The 22,096-nt window shown below is 42.0% G+C and overlaps 1 protein-coding gene across 5 annotated transcripts in view; it reads left to right on the top strand.

Annotated features, from left to right (window-relative positions):
• The window catches only part of LOC101939460 (L-threonine ammonia-lyase-like), a 57,613-nt gene extending 36,214 nt beyond the window's left edge, over positions 1-21,399 (top strand). For 4 of the 5 annotated variants that reach the window (XM_065553392.1, XM_065553389.1, XM_065553390.1 and 1 more), the window contains exons 5-12: positions 389-554; positions 2,671-2,767; positions 3,909-3,984; positions 5,639-5,764; positions 8,898-9,065; positions 10,139-10,196; positions 18,016-20,615; positions 20,904-21,399. In XM_065553392.1, coding sequence (XP_065409464.1) covers positions 389-554; positions 2,671-2,767; positions 3,909-3,984; positions 5,639-5,764; positions 8,898-9,065; positions 10,139-10,196; positions 18,016-18,114 — 790 coding nt within the window. In that variant the 3' untranslated portion in view covers positions 18,115-20,615; positions 20,904-21,399. Of the gene's footprint in view, positions 1-388; positions 555-2,670; positions 2,768-3,908; positions 3,985-5,638; positions 5,765-8,897; positions 9,066-10,138; positions 10,197-18,015; positions 20,616-20,903 lie in introns of those variants that run through there. The other variant, XM_042856158.2, reaches the window with a different exon arrangement.
• Positions 21,400-22,096: the final 697 nt, after the last annotated feature.

Below are 22,096 nucleotides of genomic sequence, written 5' to 3' on the forward strand. Positions count from 1 at the left end.
ATCCTGACTCACCTGGATGAAATCCATCACCCCTGTCACACTCAGCACACAGTAAAGTGGCTTAGAGATCTTGAAACATTTGCTGACCTGGCTGAAACTGCTGAACTTGCGTCTGTTTCTTCTCATGGGATTATTTTGCTCCATGTTGCCTTTCAATGTAATGTTGTTTTAGAAAGTGTCAGGATTGCTAAGGTTCATTGCAGCAATATCTATAGCTGCAATGTATGTGAGGATGTGATTAGTAGCAGTAAGTACTTGCAATGCCGCCTGGAAATTCTAACACTATATATTTCCATATGCGGTTTTCCTGATAAACTATAGCTTAACAATAGTGAACTGTTAACAAGTCCCAACTCTGCAATGACTTGGTTTTTTTCTTTTCCCCTAGGGAGGACAGTGCTATATACCTGTCAGGACTGGGTACCATGGGATTGGAGATATATGAACAAGTGCCAAAGCTGGATGCAGTGATTTTTCCAGCAGGAGGCCACTGTGGATTGCTAGCAGGATCAGCTGCTGCCCTCAAACATCTCAACCCACACATTGCTGTGATTGTAAGTTGTTTTCACCTTTCAACTGTGTGTTTTGAGAGATTTATCCTCCTATCTCACAGGCTTCAGAAAGGTTCTGTATTCTACTAAAGTACTGGGAATGAGTCTGTGTACACTATAGACCGAAGTTATTGGTTCCCATGGTCATCCTCCATGAGAACGCTATTTTAGAATTTGGCAGCCTGCTTTGTTTCTTGGTTAATTGTTTGGGTTTTTGTTAACTATGTAGGAACCTTTTTTTAAAGCAAATAAGACCAAACTCTTCACATTTAAAGTTTTAACTGACCTGTTTTGGGGCTGTTTAATGGATTTAAGAGTGTTTATTTAGCTTGTTTGAAACCTGTGTGATCTTATTAAAAGTCTTTAGTTGCCTCCAAGTTTTAGGACACTGTAGAATTCTTATTTGAAAGACCTTCAACTAGATAGATCCCCATGGAGATTACTTAATCTTTACTCCTGGAAGAAGCAACCTATTCAGGTTAAAACTGAGGTCTCTTGGGATTGTTGTGAAAATTTGTCCATAAAATAAAACATTCATCCCAAATTATACACTGAATAACCCCTTCTGGCTCTTGGTGTAGAAATTTCAGCTAGCAGCTGTTGAAATTGTAAGTGGTGGGATACAACAGACAACATATTTCTGGATGATGCAAGGTTGCATGACGTTGCAAGTTGAATGACTTTAGCCACCCACAAATGTATAATAGCTATAAAAAATTACTACCTGGACAGTTCTTAAAGATGGGCACCAAACTAAACCTTAAATGCAAACACCTCTGAATTTTAAGAAATTGGAATCAAGAGCCAAATTTTTAGGTTGTAGTCCATCTCTGCATATTGGTGGTGGTGGTGATTATTCATTATAAATTAGATTTATATATTAAAAACATGGGGATAAGACCTGAGGTCTTTGGTCATTTTTTACTCAATCTTGGGAGTTTACCTGAACAGAGAACTCTGAACTTGGCCCAAGGGAAAAACAAACCTATACTGAATATAATGGAAACTGGTATGAATCATTGACGAGACCGAAATCTCCAGAGGACCATAGTACTCAAGGCTGGAAACGTATATGATAATATTGATGCTATTCCATTATTCCCCATCCCTGGGCAAAAGGCTTGGGCACTACTTAAGACCTATTTTGAGGACTTAAGTGGCACATGGGCCTTGTGCTCTCCCTGTGCATCAGGGTGAATTTCACCCTGTTTTTGTATGTGTCTTATTTTTTCCTCATTTTGATGTAAAGTCTGCAGAAAATGAGGTGATGCCTGTTGTTTAAGATAGCTGGTGCCAATGTGTTTTCTTCTTAGGGAGGGATGTAGTAGTCCAATGACTTAAATGTCCTTTCTTTCTATGACACAAAGGAACTGTTGGATTAAACATACATTTTTATTTATTTATTGCTTGCTCCCGTTACAATAGAACTTGATGTTATTTAAAAGAAATCTTTTATGACCACGTGACATGTCAAAAGGAACAATTCAGACTCCTTTTATGAGCTTATTCTCTCATGCCAAAAGTGATGAGAGATTTAATTTGATCTATTTGGAAGAGTTTAGCGACGAGAAATTGTAGAGGGACCACTGTCAAGGTAAAATCATAAATTAAAATCAACACACCACTTTATCCAGTTAAAATAATGCCCTAGACTATTGAAAGGTTTTTTATAATGTAAACAAATAGCGAATATTCAACTAAAAGCAAAATTATAACTCATCTGTCATCTTGTGTCAGTGGGATTAGATTAGTCAATTTCATTTTGTTTTGTACCAGTACAATGCTGCTGTGTTTTGGGTTCCCATGTAGGGAAATGGTTTTGATCCTTTTGAAATTCATGCAAACATTTCTGTTCACTTTTACTTTTAACCTATTCCCATCCCTTTAGGTTTTCTTTAAAAAAAAAAAAAAATGTGTGCCTTTACCAAACAGACAGTATATCTTTAGTACGAGGGAACAGCTAAAATTTAATTGGCAAAAGGGGTTCATAATGGTTGCTAATCATGATGACAAACTTTGCCCACACTTTTTACAGAATTTGTTTCCTTGGTGTTGGTGGTTCCCGTTGTAACTTGATCTACATAGTAGTTAAAGATGATTTTTTTTCCTTCTTTCCCAGGGTGTTGAATCGGAGAGTTTCCCTGTTTTACAACAATCATTAAAGATAGGCCATCCTATTGAAGACCAGGCCTTTAGCAACCATCAGTTTTATGGAGGTAAAAGTATGAAATCAGACAATAAATGTTGTTATGGATTTCTACAATCTGTGAATCTTCTTTTCCAGTTGATCCACATCAAGTCTAACTGAAGTGAAGTGTTTCATGGGAATTGTCATGGTTTAATAAATGCTGCTAATAGCAACCCACGGAGCTGGACTTCACAACATGGATGCAATAATAAGACTTCCAGATCCCGCATTTTGATGCACAAATGAACACTTAGGGACATAAATGTATTTATTTAGGGCCACATTTTGCCAGTTGTATCACAACTAGTAATACCTTATTCCACTGAAATCAATGGGATAGCTTGCGAAGTAAGACATTAATCAACATAAGGGTGGCAGGATATGGTGATTACTTACTTAGATGTATAAAACAACAAGGCAGCAGCATTTGGAAATGGGGTTCCCAGTTTTGGGGTTTTGTCATTTAATTTTCAGAGAAACCTGCATATTAAAACAAACAAAACCCCCTGTTTAGCTTATTTTTTCAGAGCATCTCCTGCATTAAGCTCAATGAGAGTTAGAGGTCAACACCTCTGAAAATACAGCTGTGTCAGCATGAAAAATCTCTACTTCCTTCTTAACAATCTCTCCCTCACAGCTCACGCACGCTGTCATATCAACTTGTGGATATTCCGCCACTTAATTAAACTAGAGATACCAAAACCAAACTTCTTCTTATTGTTAATAATCCCTCCCGCTCTATACTCTCATTTGTTGACCACCCCACTTAGCCACTATGGCTCACAAACTTGATGTCCTTTTCAACTCCTCATATTTATTTATAATATATAATTCAGGTGCTGTTGCACAGTGAGAACCACATAATCACTGGGTCATTGGAGTCAATGGGACTTTGCAGGCGCTGGGGTGCAGCTGTATGGTTCTTACTGCAGGACTGGGGCCTTAGAGTGTAAAGTCTTTGGTCTCTTATGTTGGCAAACTACTTTTATTTGGATACAGAAATAACAGGTAATTAAAATATATATATTTTAAAAACTGCATAATGGCAATGTGCTGTGTTTATTTTATTTCAAAAAAAAAAAAAAAAAAGGAAGAGCGCAGGGCTCTAGGCATGTTTGGACATCACTAAATAGCCAGCTTCACTTTTAACGTGTTGCTTAAATCTGCAGATGTGAGTGGACCTTGCTTTGGTACCAATTCTTTGCAGTTGACTGGGAAGCTTGTAGACAAGGTTGTTACCGTGAGGTAGGTGAAGAAGAACAATGTAGTGAATGATGTTGACTTGAATGGGTATTTGTAATTCGAAATACTGTTGTACATTAGAGAGGGGCTATGTAAGCTCCTCCCTGAGGGCCTGATCAATCCTGACTTCCATTGAATTCCATGGTTTATCGATTTTTCAATTAAAGTTTCAACTGCTTGGGACTGCAGGATCAAGCTCTGAGGTCCTGAGTGAACTCTTTGAAGTCAGGAACATTTTTTCTATTGATTTTTCTATAGCTCTTAAATGGGGAGATAACCTCCAACTAAGTGACAATAATACATTATGTTAAGTAGCATTTATCTTCCCATCTGCTTTGGCATTCATTTGACTGTATGGCCTTCAGCTTTATTTCATATAGTGTATTTCATACCAACTGTATCCCAAGTACTTTCAGGGTCATAAATAATATTTATGCAGTTATATATTTTAAAATGGGAAAGAGGTATCTAGACACAGAAGCAAAGGAGAGAAGTGCTTTTCCAGGTTAAAATGGGGAGAGACAGGCAGGGGAATAAAGGGAGGCTCTTCCAGATAACAGGCATTGTGGCTAACTGTATGGAATTTGTAGCTGATGTTTCGCTGATGCAGTGATATTTACCCTAATATATGATCAACCCATGGAACAAATGTAAGCCAGATCCATCACTGGGGTAAACTGGCCAGTTGAGGATCAACCCCTATGCCTTTTTCAGGGCAACTATGCTTGCATTATCTAGCTTGAGATAGTGCAGGTTCTCTTAGTGACAGCTGGATGAATAGTGGGGAAAATTATTCCTGGAAGTTTAAGCTAATCAAGATTCAGCCATGTTCATGAACCATTTATGTTCATTTTCTATGAACGTTTAAGCCCTCCAACTTTAGCAGTGTGAATATTGACAAAAATTGAACATGAAGCTCAGGTGACTTTTGAATTGTATATTCCACTGTAAAATACACAATTCTGTGTGGGTTATATAATCACCCAAACAGAAACAATGCCAAGTGACTTTTGTATATAAACAACATAGCATAAATTGCAAATATTAACAATCTGAAGGCCAAGATTTAGGTGTTAATGAAATTCATGAATAACTAAGAATAACACAATAAAGAGAATATTGGTGGGAAAATGGCAAAATGCGCACGTACACATAGTACCTTTTATCCAAATATCAGATGCTATAAACAAGCCCTATCTTACAATCGTTAATGACATGTTTGGTCCAAGGGTAACAAAAGGGCTACCACATGTGAGTAAGGACTTCACCCATTAGTTAAATTTGGTCACCTTCATGGTGTAGGAACAGCCCTTTAGTAGCATACAGCAATACTATACAACAGTGCAGGACTGACTTGGATAAGTTGTTTTCCACTGGCTAACAGCAGGGGCAATTTAGGTAGGTGGGATGTACATAACCCACTGGATATTTAGCCTGGATGCTGAGGCTAAAGCCCCTACTCTTGCAAAAAATACCGTGCAGTCAAGACCTATTTTCACACCCAGCAGTACAATTTCCCATAATGCTATAGTCCTAAATAAACCCACCAGGGGGCCAAAGAAATCCCTTAATACATAAATATCTTGTCTCGTCCCATTAATTCTTTTAAATTCACTCTGTATTTGTTCAGTTTTGATACTGTTCCTTTTGTCTTCAGGGAAGAGGACATTCTAATTTCCATGCTGCGGTTGCTGGAGTATGAGAGAGCCACGGTGGATGCAGAAGGGGCTATTGGACTTGCAGCCTTAGTTGCTGGGAAGCTGCCAGAGTTAAAGAGTAAAAGGTACAGCATCTATAACCTAGCTATTGCAAACACAGAGCTTACCAAGGAAGTCACATGAAAGAGAGTGTGTGCGCACTCTACTTCTCAGACATAAAGGGGTCTCTTATTCTCCTTTATTCTGAATGTTGAATCACCCACTACTGTCAGTGGGACGCTGCACTAGGAACAATTTGCTGAAATAGAGAGAGAAAGAGGACCAGACCTTCAGCTGAAATCCTCTGTAACCAGGGGCAAAAGTAACTTAAAAGTCTTACCAGTACAGGGGCCTGGCTCCGGGCCCCCACAAGGGGCAGGGCCTCAGATGGACAGGGCAGGGCTGGGGGTCAGCCTCCCGCAGCCAGCCTCTTCAGCGTGGCCGGGCCCGTGCCACCCAGGGCTCCAGCGGCGATTTAAAGGGCCCGGGGCTCTGGCCACTGCTGCAATGGTGGCAGCTGGGAGCCCTGGACCCTTTTAAATCACTGGGCCCTGGGGCAACTCCCTTTTTGCCCCCCCGCCCCCCGCAGCCCAGGGGGAAGGGGGCAAAAGGGGCAGCAACATTGAAGCGCTGTCGGCTGCCTACGGGCCCATTCCAGTGCCCATTTCTTACCGGTAGGCCGGCCCGGCCCACTTTCACCTCTGTCCGTAACAATCAATGGAGCGAAACAAATTGATCCAAAGGGTTCAATCCTGCAAGATGCTGAGCACTCTGGCCCCAACGTCAATCAGTGGGATTCTGCATGTGTTTAAAAATGAGCATATGCATAAATGCCGCCTTGGATTCGGGTCAGGATGTTCAGCACCTTGCAGGGCTGAGCCCAAGCTCTTGGCGTAGCCCATAATGTGTGTGGGTTATTTCAGTTATTTCAGTTTTGTTTTTTCATTGTGTGGGATCTCCTCTGGACAAAACTGATGTTTTGGTCACTTTGTAGGCTCAACAAGAGAATTATACTGACAATTAAGTTATGGAGTAGCTCCTAGAAAAGATGAAGTGCAATAAACTCAAACAGAGCGAGACTGTAGTGAAAGAGAAGAAGCCTGGAATTGGGAGTGAGGAGATCTGGGTTCTGCTTCTTTAGCAGTGCCATAGACTAATGTGTGACTTCAAACAAATCACTTAGATTTCAATAGAGATAGGCGCTTAAATATGATTGAGGATCTGGCTCTTAACCTCTCTGTGGTCAGTCTGCAGAATTGTGATGAGACTTAATGTTTATATAGCACCTTGAACGCATCACCCAAACGTTCAATGGGCTTTTTCACTGTTACTAAAGTCTCTCACAGTGATTCTCAGAGGGGCGGTTCCACTGAGCTGGGCTTAATACTACTTTGCGATTGCTAGATGGGGGTCGCTTAATAGTTATTGATTCATCTTACTTGACAACATCGGTTGGTATTTTGATGGTACCCACAGATATCTGGGGAGGCTGGATATTCAGTCCCATAATTGCCTACAGAAAATACTGGACAATGGTCAGGCAACTGGTGTGTTGAGACCACTGCCTATCACGAGTACCAGTATTGTCTCATTGTTGTTACCTTGTGCTCTTTGTTGTTCCTTAGATTGCAAAGGGCTCTTTGGAGCAGAGGCCTTCTCTTTTTGAACAGTGCCAAGCACAACAAGGCCCTGGACAGTGTCTGGGGCTCCTAGGCACGACTTCAGTACAAATCATCATCCCAGTATTCTACTAAACAGAACTCTAAACTGTAACAACATTAAGGCCTCTAAAGCCTTAACTAGCCCCGGACGAGCCTCACAAGCTACATCTATGCTATGGGGTAGGTGTGTGATTCCCCTGCTCGTGTAGATGTACATGTGCCAGTTCTCATTGAGCTAGCATAGGTATAAATAGCAGTGTAGGTGCAATAGCAGGGGTAGTGGCAGCGGAGGCACAGCTGAGCCATGCCTAGTACAAGCCTGCTTCAAACGGGTGATTACGTACTCAGCCCAGCTCAGCCGTGCATCCACTGCAGCCACCTACGCTACTGTGGCCACACTGCTATTTATACTCGTGCTAGCTCGATGAGAACTAATGTGAGGATGTGTATGTGAGCAGGGAAATCACACCCTTAGCTCATAGTGTAGAGGTAGCCTGAGAGAGCACCTCTTTCCCTATGACACACTGCTACAGGTCTGGTCAACAGAGGCACTGATATAATAGAGGGGGTGTGGCCGACAGTTTGTTCTCATAAGGGTCCTGGGGGCTCTGGGAATGCCCTCCCAGCTCTGGACTGATAGATGCTCAGGGTACACTATAGCTCCATGACCTTTGAAGAGCAGTGAGAGGATTTCAAGATGAATGTGGGTATTGGTATTTAACTATGAGCTGCTGCTTGATGTGTGATACCATAGTGATGAGCACCATAGAAACTCCCATGAGGAAATTAGTAATTCTGCCTTGAGAGAAGGGTTTGAATAGTGTGCAGTAAATAGGGGCTGGGGACTGCACATTGAATGAGGAGAAAACAAAATATTGAATCGCTACTTACTGAGTGAGCACTGTCCATCCTGTGCACTGAATGAGGCAGGGGTCTTGTAGAAAGATAGTCTGTGGCCATGTAATTAAAGATGGTAGCATAATCCATACACCTAAAAGGGCTGAATTAAGATTGCACAAACACCTTAATTCTGGCACTTCCTAACTTTTGAGTGCTTGACATTGCAACGCTCATAATATTCTTGTCACTTGGTCTTTCTCTGTGTAATTGTATATAAATTAAATTGAAATAAATATATCCCCACTGAGCATATTCAGCACCTCTCGCTGTCTTGGTCTTACACCAGTGCAGCTCAACTGCTTGTAACAGTGGAAGTGCTAATATTGACACAGCACAGACATTTTTACTCCCATATACTCTGTGGAGCATGGGCTCCATTCTTTAAACAGGAGCAGGAAAAGGAGCGCCTGTGGAACGTCACTGGTGGAAAAACTCCAGACTGAGCGAGCTCCCCTCCAGGGCAGGGATATAATGAATGTACACTTACATGATACCTTTCATCTGGAAGCATCCCGCACTACTTTGGAAGGCGTGTACATGGCGTCTCTCACACCAAAGAAATGCAGCCATATCTGCATTACTCTCTAGTATGACAATTCTAGAGGAATTTCTTTGCATAAACAAGAAGGAAATAGTCCTGTTTGCTCTTGTCTTTCAGAGTGGCAATCACTATATGCAGTGGTAACTTGGAGCTACCTTTGATGAGACAGTGCATAGATCGTGCCCTGACCCTTGACAACAGAGTCTGCAAATTTTCCCTCCTTCTCTCGGATTGCCCAGGAAATCTTTCAAAGCTACTGGAGATACTGACTCGGGAGGAAGTGAGGTAATTCAAAATCCTGTATTTATAGCCAGTATTACACTGTTGAGAAAATAGCACAATGGACTCAGTGTTTTTAAAGACTATTGCATGCTTATAAGTGACAGCTGAAGGCAAAGGGAGTAATCCAGTGGTTTACACAAATGACTAAAGTAACCCAGGGAATCTATGTATATAGCGCTGTTGTAGCCTCTGTCGAAAACCTTTCCCTGTCACAGGCGGAACATTGGTATGTGCCCTCCACAATATGTCTACAACTCTCCTGCTCTGGGTGGCTCATCAATGTTGAAATGTAGAATTTCATTGCTTCTAGTCATTGCGAGGCCTCTACTTTTATTAAAACAAATTTGAATTGCTTTCTAAGGCATATTGTGCTAGTCTCTCTCCTAGTCATTTTAATCTCTATATTAAATGCTTCTCAGAAGCATGAAACAGTATAGAGTACAGGGCAAATCCTGCCTTCTGATGTAACTGCAAGTCCTGTGCACACATACAAAAGCTAAGTTTGGCCCTTTACCCTATAAATAAAATACATAGTTGTTAAAAGCAGAGGCATATCTATTGGTGAAGTGCTAACAAAACTTGCAGGCCAAGTGACTCCAAGGGGGAGTGCTTGGGAGATGCAATGGAGAATGCAATTGAAAAAACTCTTCAGGGTTAAACTTCTACAAGGTCTTTCAATGCTGTCTAATTTTAGTGTATTATCTCTGTTCCTGGCTGCTCCCATCTAGCTGTTGCACTTTGGTTCAACTACGCATATCCATTTGATTGCTGCTATAAATTTCCCAGATATGTGCTAACAATCCATTGATTTAAATGGAATGGTAATAGGATGACAGTGGTGCAGCAGATGTCATGAAGGGCCAGTAGCTATGGGACTAAAAGCATTTTAGGGATGTGAACAGCCTCTGCTATGACCCCATATTTATTTCAGCATATGAATACGGTTTGAAGTATATCACCCTTCTTTCCTCCGACGACACCTGCATGAATTTGTTTATTGCTCAAACACTTACAGAAAGCATTTGACAATGACAAGGATTTGCCCTGCTCTTTAATTTATGCTTGGTTTGTTCTAGGGTGTTGGACATCAAACAAGAACACATGTTTGTGATATCTGATCTCTTTACTATTAAGGTAAGGGGGGGAAATGCAGTGTGTCACTTCAGCAATGCTGGCCTCTCACAAACTTGGTTGTAATGGTAATTATAGAGAAGTTAGGACTCTTCTGCCTTCATATATCTTCACATAATCATGTGGGTTGATAAGGCATTGTAATGCCACCCTGCAGAAAATACAGACTTTGGAAGCAGGATGTTAGATAATCAGCAGTACTCTGTGTTATAGGACAACTTAATCACTGCGTTCTTAGGCATATAAATAATCCATGAGTAGCTTCTCCTATCATTGAAATGCAGACAGTTCTGGGTGAAATACTGCAGCTATTGGTACTGCAGCGCTACGTTGGATATAACATCTCTGGACTGGAAGTGATGAACAAGAGCATCCAGCTGAACTTTCAGGAGGAATCTGTGTAGATTGAGTGTAACTACCCAAGACCCCCTCTATGGCTAACACTGCTATTCTTAGGCCAAGTGTTATGGAATCTTTGATTAGAGGTGGGACCTCAGTTCTGCACTAATTTTTCTGGTTTTGGCTTGCTGGAAGTTCTGAAAAATAAATCAATGAAAGAGTCTGTTCTAGACAAACCAAAAATGGTGAAAAATGTTGGCCCATTGAAAAAAAATCCGTTTCCAGTCAAACTTTTAATTTGACCTGAAGGTTTTGTTCTGGGTATTTTTAAAGGGCACAAAATGGCCAGAGAATGTGGTGGTGATGGTGCCACTGGCCTCATTATTATTTTTTAACCTAGTGGTTATAGGGGATGTGGGAGACGGGGGTTCAGTTTTTCCCCTTTGCTTGATGGGAAGAAGAGTTTTGAAAAGGAGTCTCCTACATAGCGGGAAAGCGCCCTAGCCACGTGGCTATGGGATAGTCTCAATCTCTCCTGTTGAAGCTATTCCACTCTGTATAAATAAAGAGTTATTGGAGCAGGGACTCGACCGTAGGTATTCCACATCCTAGATGAGTCCTCTCACCACCAGGCTGTAGCGTCATTCTTACTCATTCCTTGCCTCAATCATTATTCACTGTCGCACACAATTGAATGATGTAGCTGAAATCAATGGGATATGTTTGATGATCTGAGCTCTAGGAGCCTTAGGTACTTTTGAAATTTTTTACTCTTCAACTGGACAATATGGAGTCATCTTTAAAGCCCCTCCTAGTTTTATCTTTTATATTTTTTAAACTGAAAGCTGGATTTTGCTGCCCTTGGAACTCGAGGTTTCTCAATTAGCTTTTCATGAAATAGTGCTTACCACTTATTTATGTTGCCAAATAAGTTGTACTAGATCATCTTTCCTAGTTTCTTGGCAGAGAATGCTACAAGAGTTTTCGTGTCTATTGCAATATTTTCTATGGGGCTAGTGCATCAGAATATTGAAACCAAATATACTCTCTGACCAAAAAAAGTGTGCCATTGCTCATGTCTGCTTTTAAACATGATCTATTTTCATAGGCTTTCCGTTCCAGTAGACTCTCAGTTGTACTGCAACAGGATTTGGATGGCTATCTAATCTAAAGGTTGAAGTGTTTCACAAACTGAATGATCCTGATGATGATTTTTAACAGTACTGGAAGGGGCTGGAACACCTTTGTGATACAATTAGAGATCAACCTGAGCTGCAAAGTTGGGATCCAGACCAAAATATCCCAAAATGTTTTGAGGTTGTTTTTTTATCCAATGCATTAAAGTTAATCCTCAAATTTAGTAGTTCTGGATTTTTTTCCTGAATTCTCAGAAGTCAAAAAGTAAAAGTTAGGTTTTCATAGCAACTTTAATTCACCCACATTGCACATACTTTGTATTTCTTTTCTTCCTGTGTTGCTCCTACTTCAGCAAAGCACTCTAAACATATGCTTAAATCCCCAATCCCACAAGGATTTAACTTTTTTCAATGTGAGTACTGTGAAATTGGAAGTGAATTAAGCTAAATTGAATTAGGCCACTTTAGGTCTGAATGAGTATCCACACAGGGGTTTAATGCAGTTTAACTAATCCACTTTAAATACACACCTTTTGTTAAATCACACTAACTTTCCAGAGCGTCCCTGCATAGACAAGCACTGAAATACATACTCACTATTGTAAATACAGATGTGGGATTCTCTGCCTGAACTATGGAGTTAACAATGAATGTAGTGGCTCATTCAGAGAGTTAAATCATTCCAGTGCATAATCTTGCCCAGGATTTACTGTTTCATTTCCAAGTAAGAGAAACTTGGCTTTTACTCACTGTTTATCATGATGATGGAGTGACTTTACTCACTGGTGGGATGCCTTGATGTACTAGGGTTGACTGATTTGGGGTATATCTGTGGAAAGATCTTTGTTGTTAGCCAGTTGTTGTGTGGTGATGGCTTAAAAAAAAAAAGCTGTGTGTTCAACTGCACATTCTGCTTTTGGAAAAATCTCTGCAGGAACTTTTGTGCTGAAGAAAATAAGCAGGATTGAAAAGGGGGAAAACAAATCTCCTTACTCTTTCGCTGATGATGATGATGTGGCTTCATGAGGTTCAGCAATTACTTAACGACGTGATCTATGCAATGGGATTGGCTGCTTGTGTTTTTTAGAATGTGCAAGAGTATCTTCTGGAGATCTTCTGTTTTGCACCTCTGATTTAGACGGTCTTTACTAGTGTGAGATTTTTGTCTTGCAGTAGATTACAGATCACTGGTCTGGCAGCAATAGCAGTGTCACCAGGAGCCAGGTCATGTTGAAGTTGGTAGTTTTGAAAGACAAGATTTTTCACCTGTTAATAGTCCTTGGCAGGTTAGAAACAACTAGGAACGGGCAATTCCCCGAAGGATTTGTTTTTATGTGCACCTCATGTTTACACCCTGCAGAATTTGTTTATAGAGGATGGTAGTGAGCCATTTTTTGTGAGTTTGGTTGCAAATATGGGTTCTAGACCTTGAAAGACTATCCCCTTCCCCAGACTCTCCCCTCTCTGCCATTCCTTCCCTTCTGTGCACAAAGGCCACAGATCTCTTCTGAGGGCTGAGAATCCTAGTCCCTCTCCCTTCTGGGGTATTTCAGAGAGGGAGTTTGATTTTTTCAGTGGGAGTTAGGTGCCTAAATGCCTTTGAGGAGCTGGGTCCAGGTGACCACTTTGGGACTCAGAGAGGGAGAAGGGAATGTTTTCCCCACTGTTCCTAGCCTAGGTTCCACATTGGACAGTAAAGTGTGTCTCTGTGGGTCTGTACAATTCAGTGGCACCTTGAGAAAGGAGATCTGGAGCAGAAGAGAGTGGTCAGTGCCAACGTAGAACTACAGTAAGAAAAATGCAAAATCTTAAAGCCTCCCGATTGTGCTAGGCAGCAAAATTGAAGTAGTAACATCAAGGAGTGAAAACCATTAACATGCTTCCTCCAGCTGTTTTGATTGCTCCATTTTTGATATGGTGGGGTGAGCTGTTGAAATGATTAAATGAGGCAAATATCCACCCAGTTTCCAAAGGAATGTGTTTGATCTCTTTGGGTGCTAACGTACTGGCATGACCTGCTTCACACTAGATGCAGTTTGGGAACATCTTACAGGCTCTAAGTATATAAAAATATACTCTTACAAAATCATTTAAAAAATCTAGCAATCCCTTCCTGCTTGTGTTGACATTGAAGAAAGATGGACAATCAGCAATAGCAAGCTAAAGTCTGGGTCAGACCCAGGAGAGAAATGGGCCTGCATCACTGTGGGCTTATAGATGCAGGGGAGGGTGTGTCTGAGCTTTGGAAGATATCTCCTAGTCAGAGGGTGAAGTACTGCTTCCCTAATCAGCTGGTGGTAGCTTTTCACAGCTGCTCCCTTTTCTAAATCAGTCTAACTCACTGAGGGCTAGATTCTGATCCCCTTAGGCTGAATACTGCTGTCTACCAAGAGTAGTCCTGTGGAAGTCAATGGACTATTTATGGCACAAGCTACTATTCAGTTTGGGTAAGCATTGCAATTTGGTCCTGAGTTTCTCTCCTCCCAACTATTCCCCCAGTATCCAACATCGAGCAGTTTCTTGGGTGAGTTGCTGCTTCCTCCTCCTCCTCTCCAATCTCCTAGCAACCAGGGAGCAGACTCTCTTCTTTGGCATAACTGAAAGTCAGTCAGCGTGTGAAGAACTTTAGAGAGCTGTGGCTCTCCCTCAGTAGCTTGCTTCATGGATCAGTCAGGGCAAAGAAGGGGGTCAGTGTTCAGAGGGAGTGATTTACAGTGGTGGGGATAAACAGTTTGCCAGTAAGTCTAAGCATGTGCTGAAGGGTGAGAGGAGTTGGGGGGGGGGTCTTAAAGAGAGAATATGATTGAGTCAAGCTCAAGATCTTGTTCTTTACCATCAAGATGTTGGATGGCCAGGGCTCAGCATATTAAAAAACAGCCTAAAGTTCTGAGATGGAGTGTGGTCAACAACTTGGCTTCTTGGCCACAATGAAATCTGCCATAAGGGTAAAGCTCATCTGTGTGGGAAACAGACTTTCTGAGGAGCTGGTCCAAGACTATGGAACAAACTCCCGCAGGAACTAAGGACCATCATGAACCTCCCCACATTCCACTCTAAGTGCATTTCTCTAACCTGCCTTCTCCAATACAAACACAGAGCAGCATGCGTGTATAAAAGAAAACCCTTCCAAGCCAAAGCACTGCCCTGCACACACAATTCTCCCCTTGGGAAGAAGATAACGGACAGGTACAAGAGTAGACCTTGGCAGGGATGGCTTAACAATATCCAATGCATGTGGTGAATTCCACTAACTAGGGGCACAAATGTCCCCACCAGCCCATTCTCCTTCAATTGACATTGGATTTATGTACTTATAAAATGTGGCTGTAATTAACAGGCTGTGCATGATCCCACTTACCCAAGTAAACAATGTTATCGTTAAACTTTTATGATACAGAAGACACTACTGAGAGTGAAATCTATTCCATGCACATCTGTAATACTCCTCTAGTCTAGGTGCATATTTCTCCCAAATAGATATGTCATGAGTCTCATACACCATGTACTGGAGCAAAAAGGCAGCGAGTAAACAACATCAAAGTGATACAAAGCTGAAGGAAAATGTAATTTTTACTACCGGACTACTCAAGGCTTTGCTACAGATCCATAGCTTGTCAGCATATGGATGATCAGAATCCTGCTTGGCTCCAGGAAGAAAAAAAAAAGTTTGGGCTCTTCTGGTTCCTAGTGAACACTTGTCCTTCTCACAAAAACCACAACACAAACTAACAGGACTGGCAAACTCATCAGAGCACCAGGAGTAGAAGGTCTATACTGATGGCAGTTTAGCACAGAGGGTTCTAGCAGCACTTCTTCATAGTGTCCTGAGTGCTGTTTAGTTTTCTGTCCATCCAACATTCACGGGAATTAATTCAGCCAAACATGGAAACTAATAATAATGATAGACTATAGATGCTACTTTGCCAATCAGTCTCTCTCTGTTTTTCTGGCAGCAAAATCTTAAGTCAGCTGTTGCTCCCCATCATGCAGCAGGTGTTGGGAGGGATGGGGAGGAGTTGATCAGTGGAGCCTGTGGACCCCCTGGAGTGTCCTCACGGACCCCCAGAGGTTCATGGACCCCAGTTTGAGAAACACTGCTCTAAAAAATCCCTACATCTCCAGTTACTTGTAGGCCTGTTGTATGTTCTAAAGGGGAAAAATAATAAAGCCATCTTCAGACTGAGGCGCATAGTTGTGGGTAATAAATCATGCTTCATTTCATGGCTTTTCATAGATTCCATGGCCAGAGGGACCATTGTGATCATCTAGTCTGACAGGCCACAGAACTTCTCCAAAATAATTCCTAGAGCCAGGGCCGGCTCTGGCTTTTTGGCCGCCCCAAGCCAAAAAAAAAAAAAAAAAAAAAATGGGGCGGCCAGAACGGCAAAGCAAAAAAAAAAAAACCTGCGGCGCGGCCGGAGCGCGGATTGGGGGGGGGAGGGAGCAGGGGGGAGAGAGAGAGAGAAGGGGGGCAGCCGGGGCTACAATGGGGCGCTGCCACGCGGCCCCTCCCACCGCACCCTGCTGCCTGCCGGGAGGGCTCCGCTCTGGTCGGCGGGGAGGGAAGGACGAGGACTGCCCTGCCGGGCTTGCTGCAGGGCGCTCCCGTCCTCCACACCGCCACCCCCTACAGGGCGGCCAGAGTGGAACAAAAAAAAAAAAAAGCGTCCGTGCTGCACTAGGATTGGGTGGAATGCCACCTCGTTCAATCTGCCACCCCAAGCACCAGCTTGCTCGGCTGGTGCCTGGAGCCGGCCCTGCCTAGAGCATGTTGGCTAGTGGGAAACCATAATCAATAAAAATGAGCTCAGGGCTACTTGGCACAGACTGTAGCTGGGTTTTGTGGTGTCTCACCATTCAAATGGCTTTTTCAGTGTTTATTTTTATTTTAAACTTTATGCTGGGGAAGTATGAAATTCTCAAGGGTCTGATTTTCAGAATTTCACTGAGTATTTTTGAGATGATAGGCTGAAAGATAATGTTTTTAGTCTGCTTCCTTGAAAGTATCTATTCCTTATAGCTGTAATATAAACTGCATAATGGAGAGTCCTACTCATCAGCCATACTTTTTGCATAGTCACTGGTGACTGAGAGTAATCAATAAACCCCTGGAGTTCCTCTAAAAATGGCCACATCCAAAATGTAACATATGTTATCCACATCTCTTCTGGAGTAGCAGAGTGTATTTTTCCCCTAAACTGCTATGTGAGTCCAGTGAGAGGACTTCTCCATTAGGTTAAATTGTGCAGTGTTGTGCAGCATCTTGCAAGCTAGTTCTATACAGTACATTGTAAAAGGTACTTGGTGCTCTTCATGACAGCATGTGCCACAAAAGAATGAACTATATTCGGTGGTTTTGATTTCAGTTTCCCATCCAAGCCTCGCCTTCCACAAGGTTTAGAGGGAGGTGGAATTAAAATCAGTATTAAACTAGAGTGGAAATAATAGATTTTAGGATGCTTGTACAGGATTGACAGGATCTGGGGACAGCATGGATGTGAGTGGCTGGAAAAGATGAGTGAGAGGGGAGTTGAAAATGACACTGAGGTTGTGAGCTTGGGTGACCAGGAAAATAGGAGAATTGTCAATATACTGGTGGAAGGGGGGAGAGAGTGGGAGGGAAAATGTGGAGTTTGGTTTAGCCATGTTAATTTGAATTAGTAGCAGAATGTCCAGCAGAGATACTAAGAGATGTAGGACTGAGTGGAGGACTGGAGACATGGTGGTAAACCATGTGAGCAGGTGAAGTCACCCAAGGTAGTCTAGAGAGAATATTGGGTTGAGGATAGATCCCTAAAGGATGCTGACAAAAGCAGGAGAGAGGAGAAGGGGTGTCCAGTGGAGATAGTGAAGGAGCCATTGGAGCCATGATAGCACAGAATCATGGAAATTTAGAGAGGTAAGTATCGAAGAGGAACGAGGAAGAAGCCAAGCTGATAGGCAAATCATGGAAATGAGAACAGAGAAGAGATTCATCCAGAAGGTAGTAATGGGTGATTTCATGGCAGTTTACTGGAAAGGGCCGGAATGATATTATAGGGCATCCAGGAGAGAGTCAGAAGAGAGGAAATCAATGCCAGTGGAATAGCCTGTAGTCAAAAATTTTTGATGTAAAGGGGAGATGGGTTGGGGAGACAGGTGGGACCAAGGGAGGACTTCAGCATTCTGTTTCTGAGGACTGGAGAAAGCATAGCATTGCTATAAGAGAGGGAGTGCAGGGTCCAGAAGCTTTTAACTTAGATTGATCATCTAGCCTTTATGAATGCATTTTATGGTTTAGTTGGAAATACTATTGTTGTCTGAGAATGTTGTCATCTTTTCAAGAATGTTCCTAATTCTTTTCCCAGGTCACCTGCATTATAGAGACTAGAGACAAAATCCACACGGCGCAACTCAGAAATGCTCTCCTGGAACGCTACCCAACAATGATGTGGACAGAACGGTGATGAGCAAAGCACAATGGAAAATGCTGAGGTTCTTTAACCACCACATTATGGAAAGCTAAACTTGAGACACTAATAACAAAATATGCATAAATCTTTCCAAACTGAACAGTTAGCAAATAGCTACAGAATCAATTGATTTATTTATTTGCTCACAATAAAGTGACGGTCCTTTTGAAATCAAGTAAAATTTGAAGCATTAGATTAGCTCAGGAAAGCTTGATAGCCTCTGCTTGTGTTGGAATTCATTACTAAGTTATCAAGTGGCTGTTTGGATTTTGACTGGTATGTAGAATCCTGTGGTGTTCAATAAGTAAATAGCAAGAGGACATTTTTCTTTAGTTCATAATGCAGCTCTCTCATCACTCTTCAGATTTTGATGCCCACTGCTTTAGTAAGTAATGCACCCTCCTTCTGCTGGCTTTTCACATGTTACTACTATGCTCATTTTATGTTTTCCAAGCCAGAGGCAGCACTTCATCTACTGAGTCTGCCTTGGCAGTTGTACAGGTGAATTTATGTCTGCATAAAATACCTTCACTTTCATGGGCAGGGGGAGGAAGGGGGAAGGCTAATGACACACATTAAAGAGACTTTGTTGAAAGGGAAAACAACAGTTTGCATTTTTCCTAGGGGAAGATGATCATGTTTATATGGATGTGGCTCCTAAAAATGTTGTGATCATAAAAGGCTGCTTTAATGTGATTAGACCAGTGATTAATGTGCATCAAACAGGAACAAAGGGTTTCTTTGATCCTATGGGAATTTACCACAACAAACAATATATAAAATGTTTATTTCACCTTACTAAGGAGAGTATATTCCCCCTCCATAACCTCTGCACTTGAATTTTGTGCTTAGAAGTCAAATGATCATCTTAATCTGCTCAAAACAGAATCTATCCAGCTCACGTGACAGATTAAGTATAACATTAAGAGTTATTAACTAGCTCTCTTATATATAAGCAAAGGCTGCTCCAGGAGAAGAGGAAGCATAAGTCTTAAGCAAATCACTAATGCAATTAAGAAGGAACACATTGAACTGAATGTCCCTGATTACCAATTGTTACATAACCATCACCAGAGAGCTATTAATAAATTAGCACCATGAGATGAGGAGAGACTTTAGTTAGAGAAAGCTGGAGTCTATTACTGAGCCTAGGTATTCCAGTTGCCTCTGTAGTTGGATGAATTTCAAGTCAAGCTGACCTATAATGGCTTCAACCAAAATCATTCCATTGGTTAAAATTAAATAGAATTATCCCAATATTACAATGGGGGCATAAGTGCCTCCAGCTGCTCCAGTTAGGGCTTAAATAGGTTAAATGGACATTTTGTGTTTATGTGCAGTATTAGGGCCTAATCCAAAGCCCCCTGAAGTCACTGGGCATTGCCCCCTATTTAGATGCCCAGGACTTATACACTATAAGTCCAATTTTGTTTGTAGGGGCTGAAGAAGAAGGGAGTAATAGAAGCCCTGTAATGACCGTATACATTTCTATATTACAATTAAAATATGGATCGCCTAACCTGAAATTTTTATCCCCCTCTAGTTGTTTGAAGAGCACTGTGCTTGCCCATACACTTACCTCTCACACTGTTATGGGTGTAAAATTCTGTGCTGTGTCTCTAAGAGGCGCAGCACGGAACTCACAGCTTGGGGGGAGAAGGCTCTGGTGACTTATCGCTACCTCTGCCCCCTCATGATTGTGGGCTAGTCTGTGAGCTGGAAACTGACAGCATAATTGACAGCTTTGGGACCTGTGTAAGTTACAGCAGCCTAATCAGGGATGCCCTATGGACTACTGTACTGCCCTGCCCTCCAGCCCTGCCCCGCTGTAAGTGCTCTATTCTAGGGCTGGTGAGGTGGTCCTTGGAGAGCGGACGTAGAGCTGTTTTTGCAGTGTCTGTGCTGGGGAATATAGGACTTTTAGGGCTCCTTTATGTTTCTTTGGCTCTTTTATCCAGTCTAAAAGAGTGGGACTAGGTGTGAGGATCTCACCCCTGGAGTTTGACATGAAAGTTCAGTGTTTTGTTATTTTTCTAGAACCATATTTATTTGCACATGAAAACTAAAAATTACTGACATACCCCAGAGTGTTCCTGTCTTTTTGCTGGCTGTAGAAATACATACATGGCAACAGAGTGCTTACACACTTTCATCATCCTGTAAATCACAAACTATCAACTACAGCTCCATATTCCCTGGTCACAAGACTTCAAACCATTTAAAGAGACAGCCATTAAGCCTGTTTCTGTCCTTGGAGATGCCCCCATATGACTTCCCTTGGGAGCTGAAGAGTTTGTGCACATCTAGAATTTGGCTCATGGGATGTAAAACATAAATAAGAGCCTAACTTCACCTCAACAAGTCTGGCAAAAGTCCTCTCGATTTCAGTGGAAGTTGCATGTATATATCTGAGCAGAGAATTTGACCCTACAACCAAAATTTTCAGTAGCAACCACTGATTCTGTGTGTCTGAATGCTTGGATGGCCAACCTGAGGCCTTGGCTACACTTACCCGCTAGTTCGGCGGCTGGCAATCGAACTTCTGGGTTCGACTTATCGCGTCTAGTCTGGACGCGATAAGTCGAACCCGGAAGTGCTCGCCGTCGACTGCGGTACTCCAGCTCGGCGAGAGGAGTACCGCGGAGTCGACGGGGGAGCCTGCCTGCCGAGTGTGGACCAAGGTAAGTTCGAACTAAGGTACTTCGACTTCAGCTACGTTATTCACGTAGCTGAAGTTGCGTACCTTAGTTCGAATTAGGGGGGTAGTGTAGACCAAGCCTGAGACACCCTGGGCCTGATTTTCAGGGGTGCTGAGCACCCATAACTCCAGTGGAAGTCAATAGGCATTGCAGACGCTCAGCCTTCCAGAAGAAGGCTGCAAGTAAAATAAAATTGTCTAAGTGTTGTCTGCAAGTGTCTACAAGTTATTGAATGTATGTCACACATAACATTGGTGTGGTTTTATCTTGTTGTATTGGCTATGAATAATTAACATGTTTCTTATAGTTCTTCTATCCTGGTAGTTTTCCTTATCTGTTAATGAAATGATTACCAGAGTTGATTTCCATGCTACTACAGTGCTTTTTCACTGCAAGTCAGTTGGCTTTTAAAGCTAAGATGAAATATGTACATAGGTAAAAGTCATTCTGAATACTTAAATCAATGTACGCAACAGGAGAGGATAATAAACTGTCTGTGCAACCAGTTGTTTTTTGTATTCTGAAATACAATGGGATTGTCAAGGCAATGTCTAACACATTAAATTCTCATTTAAAGGAGTATATTTAGTATGCATTGTTTTAAGTACCCTACAAGAACTTCGGTTAAAACATATTAAAATTTGTTAGTTCCACAAATTGTAAAAACAAGCAAACATTCCATCAGAGTAATATTTCCTTTTTTTGTTTTGTTAAGTTAAAATCACAACATGTCATCTTAGTAGTGAAAGATTATTCACCCTCTGATGTGTTGTTAGTACTAGAACAGTTTGTTAGTTTCAAACCCCACTTGGATCAGGAATTCAAGGCTGGTTTTACTCAGGTGTCCTCAATGGTGACATGAAATTTGCTTCATCCACCTAAAGCCCATTTGCAGAAGCCTTGTGAGTGAACTATGGTGGGGATGGGACATCTAACCTCATCCCCAAACACAGAGCTGGGCCCGGGCTGCTTCTCGGGCCTATGGAATGGACATAGGGGACTCTTCTACCATTTGCACAAAGTGATTGGGCCACTGAATCTGGGTAAATGGCCTCACCTGCAGTGCCACCCTCCATGTTGACTTAGCACAAAGACCCCATTCACAGCACACTGGAGATGCAGGATATGCTTTACAAGTAACAGACCCATTGCACCACTCAGCAATCCTCTGAAGATAAATGCAGCAGAGGGCCTAGACTGTCTGTCCTCACCTGAGTGAATTTTGTCACATGATAACTAGGGTCTGTACATGTTCTTAGAAAAGCCAGGTGGTTAAC

Source organism: Chrysemys picta, chromosome 7, assembly GCF_011386835.1.
Source record: "Chrysemys picta bellii isolate R12L10 chromosome 7, ASM1138683v2, whole genome shotgun sequence".
Taxonomy (NCBI): Eukaryota; Metazoa; Chordata; order Testudines; family Emydidae; genus Chrysemys; species Chrysemys picta.